This window comes from Solanum verrucosum, unplaced genomic scaffold (genome assembly GCF_900185275.1).
Source record: "Solanum verrucosum unplaced genomic scaffold, falcon-dt-bn FXZP01000180.1, whole genome shotgun sequence".
Classification (NCBI taxonomy): Eukaryota; Viridiplantae; Streptophyta; class Magnoliopsida; order Solanales; family Solanaceae; genus Solanum; species Solanum verrucosum.
In genome coordinates this window covers 1,669,618-1,688,291 of record NW_026020402.1, presented here as the reverse complement: position 1 = coordinate 1,688,291, position 18,674 = coordinate 1,669,618, and the positions used below count along the sequence as shown (strand labels likewise).

Below are 18,674 nucleotides of genomic sequence, written 5' to 3'. Positions count from 1 at the left end.
TTCTTCTCATAGCTAGTTAGAAGACCATAAAAAATAATATTGTTCAACAATCATCTACCTTGACCCAACTACATAATAATTCAAGGGTATAATTGGAAATAAATTTTTAAAAGAGTTTTAATCCAAACACAAGATGAAGTTTGAAACAATGAACCAAAAACTTGATAAAAATAAACCATGCATTACTAATCCCTGCACTATTAATCTATTACTAATCCCCGTGCTATTAATTTTTGTACCAAACGACCCCTTAGTTGCTTAAAAAGCCTTGAGATGGCCTTCCGACTCTAAATTTCATCCCATACACTTGCTCGTCCATTTTTTTTAAAAAAATACAGTACTTTTAACGTGAAACATAAATAATACTAATAAAAAACTAAACTAAAATTACAACAAATAGTAAATTTAAATTGATCTTAAAAATTGAACCCATAAAATTAACTCTCGCATGCCGAGAGAAATATTATCCAAGAAAATGCTTCTTAAATTTTGTCTTCCTTCTTCTTTCTCAATCTCTCTTTGATCATCGATTACATAATAAATATTTCTTGGAGCGTTTACATGATTACTCAGGACGTGGGGTAAAAAATTACAGTTATATATATATATATATATAATTTGCCCCTTAAAAATTATACAACACAATTTTATTTGTTGTATAGATCGATATAAAATAGTAATATAGTATTTGAATCAAATTATATATTATATAGAAGTATTAATATGGGAAAATGATATAAAATAACAAACTATTAATTCAAATTAAATGCTATAACCACAGTTTGATTTAATTGTAACACGTAGCAAACAGTTGCCATTCGCCTCTCTCCCTGAATTTCTCACTCTCTGTTGACAGCCAATTTTGACCCTCCACAATATAAATTAATTATCGAGCTTCTTCAATTTCAAACGATTTAAAATAATTAGTTTTATAAAAACTTAAAAAAATAATATATAGTTTACAAATTATTTTAAATAGTTTTGTCACTCTTGTAATTTTTAAATAATATATATGTTTTATATAATTGTGTATATGATTAATGTATTTTATGAATATTTAAAAATCATCTCAAAAATATTTTATATTCTAATATTTATTAGTGATGGTTGTAATTTTGAATTAATGAATTTTATGAATCTCAAAAAGATTTTATAGTCTAATATTTATTAGTGATGGTTGTAATTTTGAATTAATGAATTTTATGAATCTCAAAAAGATTTTATAGTCTAATATTTATTAGTGATGGTTGTAATTTTGAATTAATGAATTTTATGAATCTCAAAAAGATTTTATATTTTAATATTTATTAGTGATGGTTGTAATTTTGAATTAATGAATTTTATGAAATTCAAAATACTTGCAAGTTATTTTTAAAAAGTAATTTTGTCTTTTTGTAATCATTTTAAATATTGAATATGTCTATTTCTACAATCATGTTATTTTATAAATATTTGAAAATCATCAAAAAAATTTTTACAATTTTTAGTTAAATATTTTATTAGTTTAATTTAATTTAAGTTATAGTTATAATTTCGAGTTAATTAGTTTTGTAATTAAATTAATTAGTTTTGTAATTAAATTAATTAGTTTATAATCTAATTAATTATTTTATTTTTTTTGTTAAGATTAAGAAACTCGTTAATTAATTATATTAATTCGTCTTATTTAGCTTTTAGCCTTTTGCAAATTAAAATCAATTTGGCTATATTTCTTTTTTATGATTTTAGTCATTTTTATTTTACCTCCTTTAAAACCTTTAAGAAATCAAATTTGGGCCTTTTTCCATTACCCTTCAACCGGCCCAATACCACTTCTTCAATTTCCAACTCCTGCAGCCCATTTTCAAATCCCTTACAAAAGAAACCAGCCCACTAATTTTAATCCAAAACCCTCCAATACAATACAGTAGCAATACGTACATACAGTACCCCAACCCCTGTACTCTTCGTTCTTCTTCCTTTTCACGCGGAAACAGTACCCCGACCCGACCCAGTACGCGTCTTCTTCTTCTTCCAGACGCAAACCCAGAAATCCAGCGAAAATCCCAACTACTCTGCGAACCCATAACCCCTCACGTTCCCTTTTCCCCATTTTCAGGGATTTCCCATTCCTTCCACTGTTGCTTCGAAAAGAGAACTTGAATTTCGAATTCAAATTCTTCCTTTCCACTTGTTTTCCCACCTTTCTCAATTCGAATCTCCCCTATATATACCCCTATCCTTCCACTGTGATGGGGGAAGATTTTACATTCTAAAATAAAATAAAATATATATGTTTATTTTTATCAAGAGGACGAAAAATTGAGAGCTATTTTTGTATCAATTTTCTTCTTGCTCGAGTTAAGGTCACAGTGGTGTAAAAGCTTCATGGTCTAGTTCGCTGTCCCGGTTCGCTGCTCCAATTGAGGTAATCTCGCCCTTTCTTGCATTATGTTTTCTATGTAGTGTGTGTTATGTGTTCAATATCTAGTGGAGTCCAATTATTAGAATTAGTTGATTTCTCTGTTTTAGTCTTTTGCTTTCAGTTTCGTTTTCTCCTGTGAGTTGTTGGGACTGTGAGCATGAAGTAAATATCAGTGAAGTTCTTTTACGGTTCATTTAGTTTCGACTTCGAATGCATTAAGCTATATAGTTCTGTCTTTTCATCGTTTAGCCGAATTTTATTTTTTTTTCTCTGTTGTCTGATTCATCGTTATAGATTACTACCATCGCTAGTCTAATCCCGTAGTATTAATCTATGTTCTTGTTTAACTCGAATACTGTTCATGTCAGTTTTGCGTCTTCAACTCGTGATATCATGTTTACAATTCACCTTAGTCTTATTTTAACTCGGATCATTCGCTCGTAGTTAATCTATTCCTAATTATGTATCTTGCTTTTCATATAAAAAATGTTTCGCTTTCGAAAATGTGGCCGAGAATCTGATTGTTCCTTTGCTTTCTGAGTGTGGTTTGATCTGTTTTGGTGTTATTCATTAATCAAAAATTTGGAAATTTTATTCAATGTTGGAGTTGTTCATCTGGTAAATGATAATGTACTTTCTTCACAACCTTGATTTGTTATAACATCACGTGAGTACCATTTCGTTTTGGCTTAAGTTAGCGATGCATTCTTAGTATATCTTTTCTTGTATCTCGTAAGTCAGTCGTTATGTATTCCCATCTTTTGTTCTTCGATACTAGCTGGTGCTTTGAGGCATAATTGTTTCTTCCTTTTAACCTTCCTGTCCAGCCCCTTTAGTAGTTGACTTAAGGTGTTAAACCATGCTTTTTCATAACAAAAGGGTCATAAGTGATTAGTTTAATATAGTTCCTACTTATGCATTTAATATTGTTTAAATATGACCATTTGATGTACGCTTGTTTCCTCTGTTAAGTTGAGGTCACTAGTCTCGTTTTTTTTTTCCCTTTGTGGATTATGAATGAAGAACTGAAAAGTGCTCATTAGAAAATTTGTTGTGGGATCATTTGTTTGTTAATATACAGTTGAGTTTAGTTAGAGTAATTGTATTGGTTTAGTTTCAAATTGTCATATATGGGTTTGAATAGTTTATTTTGATGCTCTTAGAAATAGGTAAGTTATGTATTAATTGTGTTCTTGCTAAAGTTGATGTTATTGATGGTTTAACCTAACTATCATATGTAACATGCTGTTAACTTTTCATTAAGGAAGTCTTTGCCCCTTCATTTTTAATTGTCCTCTGTAAATCAGTCCCCTTTGGGTTATTGTTTCAAAAAATATCGTGCTGTGTTATTTTCTATTATGAACTACTTTGAGCATTACTTATGTTCCTTTTCATTTGTTTATGCATGTGAAAACCCGACCCGAGTCCTCACGGACTCTATCTCTTCTCCTTGTCATTCGATGATAGGGCCATAAGGTCCAAAATTCTTATGTTGAGTCAGCCAACCTTGAAAAATCGAAGAACAAGTCTTTGGAGTTGACGTACAGGTCTCGGAAAGTGAAAAAATGGGTTGTATACATTCGATATACACTGATATACATCAGATATATACAAAAAGGGGATTGGTTTAAAGGCTAAAATTCCAGCGAAATTGGCCCAAAAGGAGGCCCAAATTCATTTCCGCCTTACTCTTTAATTATTTAATTGTGATTATTTATTGTTTGTTGTTTAACTATATCTTTATAATTTTTAATTAACTTAATTAGATTCCCCAAAAGACAAGTTATTTTCTTTGTGTTGGTTAACTCTTAATATTTATCTTACTTTATTATTCAAATATGTTGATCAAATTATACTTTCTAATTAAGTGGAACCTTTTATTCTTAAGATATATGTTTTAACGCCTCTTCACTTATTCATATTATACTCATTTTAAAATTATTATTTTTAGTTAAAATATTTTTCTTAAATAAGCTTTTAAATGTTAGTCAAAACTTTTCCAATTAATAAAAAATATATACATATAAAACATTACTTAGTCATTTTCTCAAAAAAGGGTTAGTCAATTAATTTAAAATGATGTTCATGCTTTAACTTATTAAATTGGTTTAAATTGTTATTTCAAAATGAATTAAATAAATTCTAATTAGTCTAGTTTTTATTAATAATCTAATCACTCGTATTTCGAGTCAATTGTTCCATTTTGAGCCCTTTTCTCTAAAAAATCAAATAAAATGTGTCATTTATTTAATTATTTTCTCAAAGTTAATCAAATATTGCAAGTTATTATTTTTTATGTTAAATCATTATTTTCCTAAAAATAGTCAAAATATATATTAGTCAAGTCGCAGGTCAACCGCATGTTAGCGGGCACTTCGAATGCTTAAACCCTTCTCGAAGTGTAAATTGAACCCCGAACCCTCTTTGGTATTTTCAAATGATTTTTTCTGTTTAAATCTTTGAAAATTATAAGTTTTCTTAATTTCTTTAAAAAATTAAGTGGGGACTCTTTTCTAAGTATTTTTCTCAAATCGTTTTATACTTGGAACATTTCAAAAGAGTGATTTTTCTGAAGTTAGGAAAATTACGACATAACACTCTCCACTCTCGATTGCTCGTTGGGCAGTCTCTCCCTCGCCTCTCTCACTTTATACAAACACAAATGTATACAATGCGTTTGTGTTTGTATAAAGTGAAAGAAAATAGTAGATATACATATCTTTTCGTTCGCCTCTCTCCCCAGAGAATCTCAGTCGCCACTCTCTCATATCTCGCTCATCACTCTCACACACCTCTCTCACTTTATACAAACACAAATGTATAAATTGCGTTTGTGTTTGTATAAAGCGAGAGAAAATTGTATATACAAATATAAATACATATATTTTCATCCTATACACTTATAATTATACAAATACAGATCATCCCCTGACCAATTTTCTTGTCTTTCTCTCTTTCTCGCTTTATACAAACACATATTATACAATTGATTTTTTTGTATATGTCTACTGAAACAGTTATACAATTGATTCTTTTGTATATGTATATCGAAATATACATATTAATAGTCATAACAAACATAAAGTTTGCTACGGAGCGCAATTATACAAACTATAGCTATAACATACAAATATAATTTTTATGTTTGCTAAACCTAAAATTTACTCTATTAAAATACATTATATGTGAATTTATAATAACTCGAAGGTATACAACGTATATATATTTGCTGAGAATCTTATACATATCTTTTCTTAAATGAGTATGGAGCATAATATTTGAATATTATGGGTAATTTTTATTGGAGAAATTACCTTATTAGGCATACATCCATGCTACTTATTTACTAATTCTATCTATATTTTCAAATAATTACGTATATCTTACTACTAATTAAGAGTTTTCTATCATATATTAAGAAAGATACACCTAGATACATGTACTTTTGATACCAGATATATTAAAATAGAGAGATAGGCGAACAAGATAGTCATGTATCCCAGATACATGCGGATCATGATAGATACACACTAGATATATATGTATGTATATGGTATGATTCACATGTATCTGAGATGTCATATACATAGAGAGTGGCACGTGAGATGGGAGGGAGGTGAGGGAGATTTATTATGTATCTCATATACATGCGAATTCACTTGGATACGGTGTATTTAGAACATATTACACTTAATTTTAACTCCATGAATCCCGAGATGCATGTTTTTGAAAGTATCTGGACGCACCAAAGTATAATAAGATTCGTAATATTACAAACCAAAGTATGTCTAAATAATTAACTCCTAAACTAGTGAAATTTCTATAAATTTTCCATTTTATTTTGTGACATGGACATGCTCGTAAATTTCCTCATAAAAGGCTTTAGAAAGAAAAAAAAAGAAAAAGAAAACATAACGTAGGTCATGCTTAGGTCCATTGTTGAGGGTCCAATTGTCTGAACTGTTAAGGTACTAAAATGGCTAATGGGCTTTGTTCTTACGGGATTTGCATATTTGACCATTCAAAAAAGGGGAACTTAAACAGAACTTGGATTTTAATTTAAATAAGATTTGAGAGGTGACATCGATCGATAAAGTTTTTGAGTTTTAATTTAGGAAAAATTGTATATAATAGCAAACTATTAATTCAAATTAAATGCTATAAACATAGTTTGATTTAATTGTACCCCATATCAAACTGTTGCTATTTCGCCTCACTCCCTGGTGGAATCTCGCTCGCCACTCTCGTTCTCGCTGGCAGTCTCGCTCGCCTCTCTCGCTTTTTATACAAACACAAATGTATAAAATGCATTTGTGTTTGTATAAAGTGAGAGAAAATTGTATTTATACATATATTTTCGTTCCCCTCTCTCCCCTCTCCCAAATCTCGCTCGCCACTCTCCTAGATCTCGCTTGTCACTCTCGCTCGCCTATCTCACTTTATACAAGCACAAATGTATACATTGCATTTGTGTTTGTATAAAGCAAGAAAAAATTGTATATACAAACACAAATGCATATATTTTCGTCCTATACACTTATGATTGTACAAATACGATCTTCCCCTATCCAGTTTTCTTTTGTCTTTCTCTCTTTCTCACTTTATACAAACACAGATTATACAATTGATTCTTTTTATATGTAAAACGAAACAGATTATACAATTGCTTCTTTTGTATATATGTATAACGAAATAGTCATAACAAACATAAAATTTGCTATAAAACGCAATTATGCAAACTATATCTATAGCATACAAATATAATTTTTGTGTTTGTTATATGTGAAAGTTGCTCTTTAATTTATTAGTGGTGCGGACGAGTTAAAAGAGTTTAAATAGGTCAGTAGATTTAATTGGAGAAAAGAATGTCACGTAGGCACGCACCACATAGAAAAATTATGTCGGGACACATAAATTTAAGGGCAAATTACAGAAATCACATACTTTTAAGGTAAAATTACAATTTATCCCTTAAAAGTTTATAATTACAGAAATCCCTCAAACGGATACAATAATATAAGCACTGATACATTAATCTGATGCGCAAGATACATTAATCGTTAAGTAAGATACATTACATTTTATACATGATACACTAATCTGATGTACATTTTATACATTATACACTAATCTGATGGGCGAGATACACTAATCTGATGCTCGAAAATGAGGAATTTTGGAGATTTGTAAAACTTATAGGGGATAATGGTAATAAGTAAACTAAAATGTGAGATTTCTGTAATTTTTCCTAAATTTAATGCACTAAGGGTAAATATAAATATTATTTTTGTACAAGAGTATACGATCGTTAAGTTGAATTAAAATGAAAATATAACTTATTTATAAAATTACAAGGACAAATAATGACTCTTTTCCGAAATGAGAATTTGGTTCATGAAAAATTCTCTATGGGACGGAACGGAGCGAACTTAAATCCTTTCGAATTAATTAGGGTTGAACTCGTTCTGCAATTGCACAACTCCATCTGCCTGCCATCTATATCTAGGAGAGGGGGGGGGGGGGGGGGGGGGGTTGTAGCTTAATGTTATGAAAATTTTGTACAACCATTTCTCGATTTGTGCGTGTCATCCTTGCGCAGGGGCCATGCTAATCTTCTCTGTATCGTTCCAATTTTATCGGATGTCCCCGAAGGGACTGAAAATTTTGTACAAATTATATAGTGTTAAGAGCTAATTATATTTTATTTTATTTTTTTGAAATTATAAAAATTTCTTAAATTTGGTGGAATCCGAATATATCCTAAATCGTCTTGATACATCGCATCCCAATTTTAGATATACTGCTCAAAGTCCTGATACATCACGTATCGATTTCAGATACATCACTCCACGTCCCGATACATTGCATACATCCCAATACACCGCGTAAAGTGATGTATCCGACCGATACATCGCATAAAGTGATGTATCCGTTAATAGGAGAAAGTAGGGATTTTTGTAATTTTTTCAAATGGTAATTTAAGAGAATATAATAAAATAAGTTGTGTATTTAAGTAATTTTTCCTAATGTTATCGGGTTCAATAAAGGTAAAAGAATTAATAATTTAATCCATATAATATACTCCCTTCGTTCCTTTTTATATGTCATCATTTTAGATTGCAATTGCATTAAGAAATTAAGTAATTTTACCCTTCTATCTTTATTTAATGTTTTTTAAGTCAATTTTTCAATAAATGATGAATATGCTAGATTTCAAAAATTAAAATGCATGTGGATGACTATAAATTTTTGAGTTTATTTTCAAAATCAGATTTTATAGAATAGTGAATGTAGAGAGTAATTAATCAATGTATGAAGTACTCCAATGAATATTAATTATTTATTAGTTTTTCTAGGTTGGTCAAAATATATATTTTCAAGACTAATTAACTACTCTATCAAGGGTATAATAGGAAGAATATGATAATTTATGCATTGATTTTATAAAATAACAAGTACTCCCTCCGTCCACAATTGTTTGTCAGGGTAAGGTCATGCACATCCCTCAAGGAAAATTTAATACAAGATGTAATTTGACTAATATAACCCTACAATACCAAGAATATCAAAAGTCCACATAACTTTTCAATTGAACTACACTATCATTAAGGGCAGAATTGGAAAAAAGTGACTAATTATTTCTTGATTGTTTAAATTGACAATTAATCTTGGACATCTATTTCTAGTATACCTGCCAAATAATTGTGGACGGAGGGAGTATTATGGTCTAACTATTTATAGAAAAGAAAAACATATAAAAAAGAACGGAGAGAGTATATTTTAAATTAGCCCATGACTCTTAATCTTATCCCTAATCTTGAATTCAATGGTTAGCAGTATGATGAGTAGGTTTGACGTTAAGCAGAGAAAAACAGAGGCAGCAGACAAAGAGAGGGTTAATGTTGGTCCCCCATGCATCCTTTGAAAATTGAACCTTTTAATAACTCCCATCTTCTTATTTTGACTTGTGCACCAAAACATCAATTTTCACTTGGGTCCCTTCCACACGAACAATTTTTGTTTTCTACTTTTCTCGACTACTAGTCTACCACACAACCAACACTTTTTGCAATAAATTCCATACCAAAATCTTATTTTTTTCTTTTCTCTACTCGTTAGTAAAATCTATAGTTCTTTTTGAATTCATAGTCTTTCTAATTTTGCATATTTGCTTATAACAGTTAAATAAAATCTACACGTTCAATATTATAGATAACAATATAATACCTCAGTACAATAACCATAAAACTTTCAGAAAAACGTTGTCAATATAGAAAGATTTGAATGTACATGTTAATACAAATGCTATTTAAAATACTTATTCTGAACCTATATATTCTTAAGATGAATATACTTTGAGATAAAACTTGATAACTCAACTAGTTTACAATGATATTGCCCACAAATTGATCAGACTCTAAAATGACACAACTTGTTTCTGCAATAGAAAGGGAATGGTTATGCTCTCCTTCGTACGTGACCATAAGCATTGTTGGTTCATCTAAAGCTCTTTCTACATGTTTACGTGCTGGACACCCTCTCACACTACTACATTTGTAATATGCCCTGCAATTATTTACCAACAAACAATAATGTTTAGTTCTAAATTTTGCAAAAAACATTTTTTTGGAAGTACAAAGCAAAAATGTTTAATTTAAATGCACGGCTCATATAAATAATCAAGTTACTTACGAGTCGTTTGGTTGCTGGTTAGAAAAGATTTATTTATGGATTAAAACTTGCACAACTTAATACATTATTTGGTTAAAAATATGAGAAAAAATAATCCTCATAAGTTATACCACGATTGTTTAGTTTTTTTTCACTTGTTTTTCTTTTCTCTATAGCTAACATATATATATTTAAGTAATGAGAGAATTTATTTATATACATATAATATGGAATAACTAATAAAAGAATTCATGGATTTGTTCATGTACCTTGGATGTGGAGATCCTTTAATTGGCTTTTGACCATATTTCCTCCATGAATAATCATCAGGTGGGATGTCTGACAACTTCATGCTTATTGCTGGAACTCTAACTACTTTTTTAAGTCTTAATTTCCTGTTAAGATTGATCAACAAAATAATTACACACAGCTGAAATAAATACGTAAATTACAATTAAGGAGAATAAAGATTGAGTTTTTATACCTTCTCTTTGAGCAATGGCATCGACCGGAGGAGCCACTGCACATGCCGGAGAGTCCATTCTTCGACGAAGTACACTTTCTAATTTTAAATGAAGAAGACAAGGGAGGTTCAACAACTGAAGAAAGATTTGAAATATATTTTCTCTCTGTTTCCCCTGTTATCGTTGAGATATTGAAAGAATTTGAGCGACAAATTTCAGGAGCATACGAAAAATTAATCGTATTTGTAACTGATTCCTGTTTTTCAACTTTATTATTATAAAATTCATAGGCAATTGGAGGGAGTTGTTGAATTGGAGTAGGACAATAAACTTTGCTATCAGCATAATCTTTCTTGAAATGATCTGTAGGAAGAGGAGAAGCAATTGGTGCTCTTCTGAATCGAGCATATCCAGTTCTTGATCCACCCAAAAGAGAAATTACTTTCTTAAACTTTGTAACAGCGGCATCCGCCACTATTTCAATCTCCATGGGGGATGATTTTTCTTGATTTAGGAAACAAGTAAAATTCCCCTGTTTTTGCTTCTGTGATAATAATTTGATGAGTTTTTCAACGCTCTCAACCCCAGAGGCAGCTTCTTGTATAACTGCCTTTTCTTCTAAATTTCTTGTGAAGCTATTGTTAGTATTACTAGGTGTGTTTATGTAATTCATCATGAGCTCTATAGCCATGACTATTGACTACTGTAGTCTGTAGGTGGGTGGGGAGGGGGAGTTTCTGCTACAGAAATTTTGGTGCTAAGAAACATCAATCAGATGAGAGAGAAATAGGGTGAGAGAATATTGTTAAGTATTATTATTGACAGTATTGATAAAGGGTCAAATAGATGCCGTCGGCGAGGTTATCATTGAAAATGTGTTACCACTTTAACAATTCACTTAATCAATCGCGAAGCCAAAAATTTATTTTAAGAATTGTTTTTAAAAAATAAGTGAGTTGAATGTTATTTGTTTAGTCTAGAGATTCTATCATGAATGATCTCAATATTTGTCAATATCAAATATAAACAATTGAGTTTTTTTTTTTTTTGATGCATTGATTTTATATGATAAAAATATATAATTATTGTTTTTAAAGTGAAATATTGATAAAACAAATGCATGTATTTATTTTAGGGTGGAAATGAACACGCTTAACCACTGCACCACGAAAGAGTTTATATCAAAATTGTTCAACATTAATTATTTATCCCTTAAATTCAGCATTTGACCACTCTATATGATGTAAATGACTGTAGCTCCACCCCTGCACTTAACATAGAAGAGTAGAAGTAAAATTTATGAAATTTCTGATTTCACCGTAAATTTATGAACGTATAAGATTATGGTCAAAGCAGTAGTGACTGAATCTAATTATGAGTTTACAAAGTAGAAAGAGATTGGTATTTAAATGTCAAATATTAAGAAAAATTACATAGGTAATTAAATATAATTTCAGGACTACATATTAACGAGAGAGTTTGTGTAGTTAGGAGGATTCGGGTGCATTAAAGTTTTGTACTAGTGCTACTTAGTTTGACTTGGTAAGTATTTTTGAGTCAGATGTCCCTACTTACATGTTGCATGTCCCAATTACTCCATATGTCGAATAATAATTGTCTTCACACAATAATAAATAATAGTGATAATATTACTATTTTATTCTTTGATTTTATTAAATTTAATGCTTTGAAAAATGTATTATATGATAAATAGTACTCCCTCCGTCCCATTTTATGTGGCAACATTTCCTTTTTGGTCAGTCCCAAAAAGAATGTCACATTTCCTTATATGGAAAGTATTTAAAGGTACAATTCCTTTTTTATCCTTGTTGGTCCCACTTAATCTTAAAATAATACTCCAATACATTTATGAGGAGAGAGAAATTGAGTCTACTTTTTAAAAGGGCAATTTGGTAAACATTTCAAAGTCTTCATTTATTTCTTAAACTCCGTGCCCGGTCAAATGTTGCCACATAAAATGGGACGGAGGGAGTAGTAGTATTTTGTAGCAAGAGTGAAATAGACATAAAAAGTCAATTATCTCTTGTTTTTCTAAATTGAACAAATATTATTGAACAATTATTTTTAGTATAGTAGACAACTATTATTAGACGGACCGGAGGAAGTAATTAATAATTAATATTAGTCCATCTTCCTTTTATTTGTATTTTTCTGTTTTAGCGCTAGTATTCAATTTCAATTTGTCTAGTCCATCATATTCATTTCATCATTTGTCAAATGCCTTCAACTGCGCTACAATGTTTTCCATTTGTATTATTCCACTCCTAACGTTGAACAGCAACCAACTCAGACTTTTCTTCTTGCTGCACACCTCTAGGAAAAATCTTTATTTTTTATATTTTAAAAATCAAGGGAGATTGTCTTCTTTTAAAGTTACAAAAAACGTTTATAAATATATTATAAACGTTACGTAAGGAAAATATAATTAAAGCAAATTCTAGATTAAAAGTCCATCCGTCCACTTTTGATTGTCATATTGTGTTTTTTCAAAAGTCAATTTGACTAATTTTCAATGTGAAATTTGATTACATTAATTCGATATTATAAACAAAAAAATTAGATATTCAAAAATTATACGAAAAGTACTATAAATTGCAATTTTTTACATATCAATATGATGAAAAAAATACATCGTAAAATATTAGTTAAAGTACTTATCATTTTACTCTAAAAAAGGAAACTATGACAATTAGAGGTGGACGGAGGTAGTAGATAGTAATATGCAATATAGCCCCTCCATCCAACAATAATTGTCCACTATACTATTTTGGGATGTCCGATAATACTTGTCCACTTTATGAAATCAATGAATAATTTTACACTTAGTTCCTAATTTACCCTTATCATTAATTATAGTTATTTTCCTATTATATTTTTCAAAACATTATATTTATTATATTTAAAAGGTGATATAGTTTCTTAAGAGGTGTGCAAAATCAATAATGAATAATTATTGTTGGACGGATTACATCCTAATCAATTAATTATAAAGAGCTATATATGATAGGTATATATTGTAATTGATGGTGAATTGGTGATTAATACTAGGGAGGGTGCCTAGAGGATTGAGCCAAGGAGACTTCTTATTTACCTATTTTATTGTTCTTTTCCTTCAAACAATTTTTTTTTTTTTTTTTTTTGTATTTCAGACTTGTTGTACTATTATGAGACTGCTGCTGCACCTCTTTGACTTGTGATATCCGGGAGCGGCTCAATACGTTTAAAAATGAGCCAGCAAATTTGTGAACTCTATTTTTAAGTAATATATATAATTAATATAATTTTAATTTGCTTCTTTTTTTTAGTTCATTTTGAATAAAGAATGTTTTTTTTTTCTGTCAATTTTTAAATTTAACTTTTCATGTGACATATTTAAGAGTTAAGATCACAAGATTAAAAGATATGTTGATATATATATATAGTTTAAGAGCATAAAACCGAAAGTTAAAAAATTTCCTACATAGCGTTTCTTAACTTCCCCAATTCAATTTGCATAATATCGTCTCTCAATTTATATTACAGATTTACAGTACTTTCTTTTGAAATATAAAAACTCAAATTCATTTTAAGTATTTAAATTTTGATGCTTTCGTTTCTAATTTGAGCTCTCTTTCATCGACTATCAACTCACCACGATTTTCCTTTTTTTTTAATCGATTAGGAAGCTACATAACTAGAATTTGTGTTGAGGTATGATTGGTTGATAATAATTAATCCAATTCGTCCATTTGACACCATAACTCAGTCTAATCGGCCGCTAAAATCAGCAGTAAGATTCACAAGTCAGATAAGAAACACAACATATATATATATATATATTTATATTTATTTATTTATTTCCAACTAAATATATCCTTAATGATTAGCATTAAACTAAATAAGCAGTTCTTAATAATACTCAATTCTAATTAAAAGAAACATCTATGGAATAGTATTATCTTGTACTCCCTTCGTTTCAATATAAGTTTTTAGTTCGCTTGAACACGACGTTTAAAAAATAAAAAGAAATTTTTGAATCTTATGCTCTTAAATTAAAGATGTAATATGTAGTCCTTTAAATCTTATAGTCTTAACTTGTTATGCAAAATTTCGAAATTCAAAAACTTATTAATAGAGAAAGTAACCCTCTTTTGAGGACAAATTAAAAAAAGAAAGTAAAAAACTAAAAAATTGAACAAAGGGAGTATAATTATTTTTGTCACGCCTCTAGCCTACACCCTGGGCGGGACTGGCACTCGAGAACCATTGCTGGCCCCAAGCGAACCCTTGGCCTGACTTACTTACTCAGCGGAAGACTTTAAGCATTAAGAAAAGAACTCAAATGCAAGATAATCAATTGTCTCAAACTAAACTCATAATGTATTAGAAATAAACATTTAACTTAGTCAAAGTGACAACTCAAATATGAACATAAGCCAATAGCAAGATAAAGACAAATGACTAATTGACTGTCTATCTATGGAGCCTCTAAAACTGAGATGGATGTCGGGACAAGACCCTTTACATCCTAATGAACTAAAATGATAAAGTAATGAAAGGGGGATCCTCCGGAAGCAAGGAGGCTCACCAACAAACTCTGAAGCTCAACTAGAATCAACAATGCACTGGATGCTGATCCTGGTTACCTGTATCTGCATCATTAAAAGATGCAGGCCAATTGGCATCAGTACATTAAATGTACGAGCATGCAAGGGGAATTCTAAAACAAGACATAAGCTTGAAAGGAACTGAAAGAACATACCTGGGCTCAACTCGACTCAACTTAACTCATTTCAATATAAAGCAATAAAATAAATGCAATATAAAGAAAAGCGTTTAAAACATGGATAACAACTCTGTGTATTTAGAAATATAATAGTAGCTCTGAATGTATGAAAAGATACAATATAAACTTTGAATGTATATAAAAATACAATTAACTCTGTGTATATAAGAATATAAAATACTGCTGTGAGAGTTTCTCTAACCGACAACCATCACTTAAGAGCTATTGTGATGATACAACGTTTTGCCTCATGCTGCCAAGGCCGTTCTATACCTTGCCAAGGACATAGAACCTGACTACTAAGTGGATCCAGTAGTCTATGCTAAAAAGCACTAAGGAATCATCTAAAAAGTATGACCCTTTTCTACCCATGATGGCTACATGGTTTGTGGGGGCTGGGAGTTGTCTGAACTCTCCCCCATATCGGTGCTCAATACTACTCCCAAAATATGTACTAGCTCTTATGTTTAAAAACATACTTCTTTCTGTGGTTTGAGATAATTTCTTAAAACTTAGCTCAAAGGCTATCTTGGAAATCAAAGTTTCTTCTCTTGCTTAATTATGAAAGCATTTACTCTTTATTGAAAATTAGCTCAAATGCTCTTTTGGAAATCTCAGTTTCCTTTCTTGTTTAAATCTGAAAACATTTTACTCTTTGGGAATACATAGTCCCGATATACTCTTTTGAAGAAATGAACTTCAAACTTTACTCTTTATTCAACTCAAAACTCAAGTCTTATAACAAGGTTAAAACATTTGTAAAAGACTTTTGGAAGACTTTATGAACTTCTCTTGACATGGATCTTAACTTCTCTTGACTTGACTCTTAACTGATCCTTGAATTGAATTATGGATTCAAGGATTGTGATTTGTGATAGGAAAGATCTCATGATGTTTAGGAGTGTTTTTAGATAGTCAAACATGAAAAAGATTAAGAAATCACTATCTGGAAGCAAGTTGGCGATGCAGAGATGCATTTAATTATTTGGTCGTAAAATAACTTTTGAGGCAGAACGGTCTGTGACCACTCCACGACGCGGAGAAAATTTCGTCAATCCTGAGGAACAGGTCCGTGACGCAGAGAAAATTTCGTCAATCCTGAGGAACAAGTCCGCGACGCGGACCTGGTATCCAGATTTTCCCGACTTGTTCCTTCTTCGTTTTCTAACCCAATTTGCCTAAATTCAATTCTTTTTCTCAATTCCTCTTTAGATTCAGCTACCCAACACATGTACACAAGAATCTAACTCAAAACAACTCTAACTATCGACCTTAAACTCTCAAGAACTCCTCAATCTCATCCCAAATCCAAGAACGAAAGCAATTCAATAATACAACTCAAGAACATCAAAGTCTCAATCTTTTAGGACGAAAATCATACTGAAATAAACATGTTTGGCGCATGGGTGAACGAGCCCAACGCTGTGTGAACTCACATACCTCGTAGGGATCACCCCTTGACGAAATCCACAAGCCTAGTTTCAAGAACTTGACGATTCCTTGCCTTTTCTCCTCTTCTTTTCTCTTCTCTCAAAACCCTAACTTGTTTTGATAAAGCATAAACTGAATCTAATCAGTTTAGACCCCAACTTAATTACCAAAACAAAATTAATTAATAGGGTAGTGAAAAGACCAAAGTACCCTTCTAAAATTCGATTTTGACTTTCCTTATCTAGACATCCCAACTTCAAATGGGCATAACTCCCTCATAAGAACTCGAAATTGCATAAATTCGGTGGCGTTGAAAAGATAATTCAAAGATCTTTCCTACGGTATCTTGCATCACACCTAAATCATCATGATCTAGGAGTTATGGTATTTTGAAGTTGACCCAAAACTCATACTTAGCTTAATTTTGTGTCAAATTTCCAGATTATCATTCATTCTAAAAACGACTCTTTCTAATTCTAAGTCTTTCTAGTAGCGGGGTGTTACAATTTTCTTGATGGACGTACAGGAAAAAATCTAAAACAACAACTAGAATGGGTCGAAGGGAATACTAATTAACACTAAACGGAACTTCCCGTATATAATATGCTTCATTAGGTTTTCCACCGATCATACTATTATCCGCTCACATTAATATATTGAAGTGATTCAGATCCAATAATAAATCCAACAAATAATCAACCCAAGTCATGTCCACCAACTCGAATTTCTTGTAGTGTAATCAAGTTAATGTTAGTCCACAGTTAATAAGATTTCAAAACTACCCTCGAAGGCGAGATTATAGTATTATACAAGTTCGATCTCATTTTTGTTGGTTAAACGTGATATTTTATCTTAAAGCACTTATATATATATATATATATATATATATATATATATATATACTAGTTTTTAGACACGTACGTTGCACGTGATTATCAATTCAGAAAATTTAAGTGAAGATTTGAATAAACAAGTTTTGCACAAAATAATATTACAGATTCTTTGTGAATGTTCAATGTGGATCGTCATATATATATCTTTTATTCACGCGAACCTATGAAAATGGTCAATGAAAAATTTTATTAGTTAAAAGCAATAATGTATATATTTATTTCAATTTGATGAGGTTCAATCATGTGATTAGTTGTATCTCACTAGTATTACCTTATACACGATTTTTGTTGTGTATTTTTCTAGTCATCTAACCACCAGATGTGCTTTCCACGTGTATTCCACATTAATCTGTTTAGACATCATATGAACATATGGAGAACAACTACATTTTATTTTTTAGAACTATTTTTGTATATTTTTTCTTAATAAGTTATAACACAATAGATGACGTTCTTGTTTTGGCTCTCACATTTTACTTCTCAATTGACTGTGTACATAAATTAAAGACGGTTATTTGACTGTCCATAGTTAACTGAGAAAGGTTTTTTTTTTTTTTTTTTTTACCGGGAAAACTAAAAATAAAAATTAAAGAATATATTCTATCTGTGAAATCATATATGTAATCACACGTTTTTCTTACACCCAACAAAGATGTAGTTCATATACTTGTAAGCAATTTTAAATTTATTCAACCAATCATGATTCTTTCAAGAAAAAATAACAACACCATGTTATCATATATATAGGGGCAGTATAATAATATGAAAAATTATTGGTCAAAAGTTATTAAGGAAAGATGAAAGATAGAAATAATTAATATAATAACTATGAGAATTCATAATATTATAACTAAATAATGTAAAAGAGTGTGAATGGTATATGTGTACAATAATTAGTACTCCCTCGTTTAAAAAAGAATGGTCTGGTTTGACTTGACATTGAGTTTAAGAAATTAAAGAAGACTTTTGAATCTTGTGGTCCTAAATTAAAGTTATGTCAAATGTACAAAATTTCCCTTAATCTT

The 18,674-nt window shown here is 30.4% G+C and overlaps 2 protein-coding genes and 1 non-coding gene across 3 annotated transcripts in view; 1 reads left to right on the top strand and 2 right to left on the bottom strand.

Moving 5' to 3' along the window:
• Positions 1-18,674, top strand: part of LOC125840269 (uncharacterized protein At2g23090-like) — a 376,400-nt gene that overhangs the window by 64,058 nt on the left and 293,668 nt on the right. The gene's annotated exons all lie outside the window — the stretch shown is intronic.
• LOC125840277 (U6 spliceosomal RNA) lies at positions 7,954-8,060 on the bottom strand. Its single transcript, XR_007443726.1, has one exon. It is a non-coding gene; the product is annotated as a U6 spliceosomal RNA (small nuclear RNA).
• On the bottom strand, positions 9,654-11,301 carry LOC125840250 (probable WRKY transcription factor 7). The gene is made up of 3 exons (XM_049519222.1): positions 10,560-11,301; positions 10,345-10,470; positions 9,654-9,970 (listed from the first exon to the last, which is right to left on the bottom strand). Exons 1-3 carry the CDS (start codon positions 11,228-11,230, stop codon positions 9,784-9,786), a joined length of 984 nt encoding a protein of 327 aa, XP_049375179.1. The 5' UTR covers positions 11,231-11,301; the 3' UTR covers positions 9,654-9,783.

Excerpts from the sequence above, each read along its gene's own strand:
- LOC125840250 (XM_049519222.1), bottom strand. The coding sequence starts at position 11,230 with ATGGCTATAGAGCTCATGATGAATTACATAAACACACCTAGTAATACT. Across the intron at positions 10,471-10,559 it reads TGCCATTGCTCAAAGAGAAG|GAAATTAAGACTTAAAAAAG; the intron begins GTATAAAAACTC and ends CAATCTTAACAG. Across the intron at positions 9,971-10,344 it reads AAAGGATCTCCACATCCAAG|GGCATATTACAAATGTAGTA; the intron begins GTACATGAACAA and ends AAATAATTGCAG.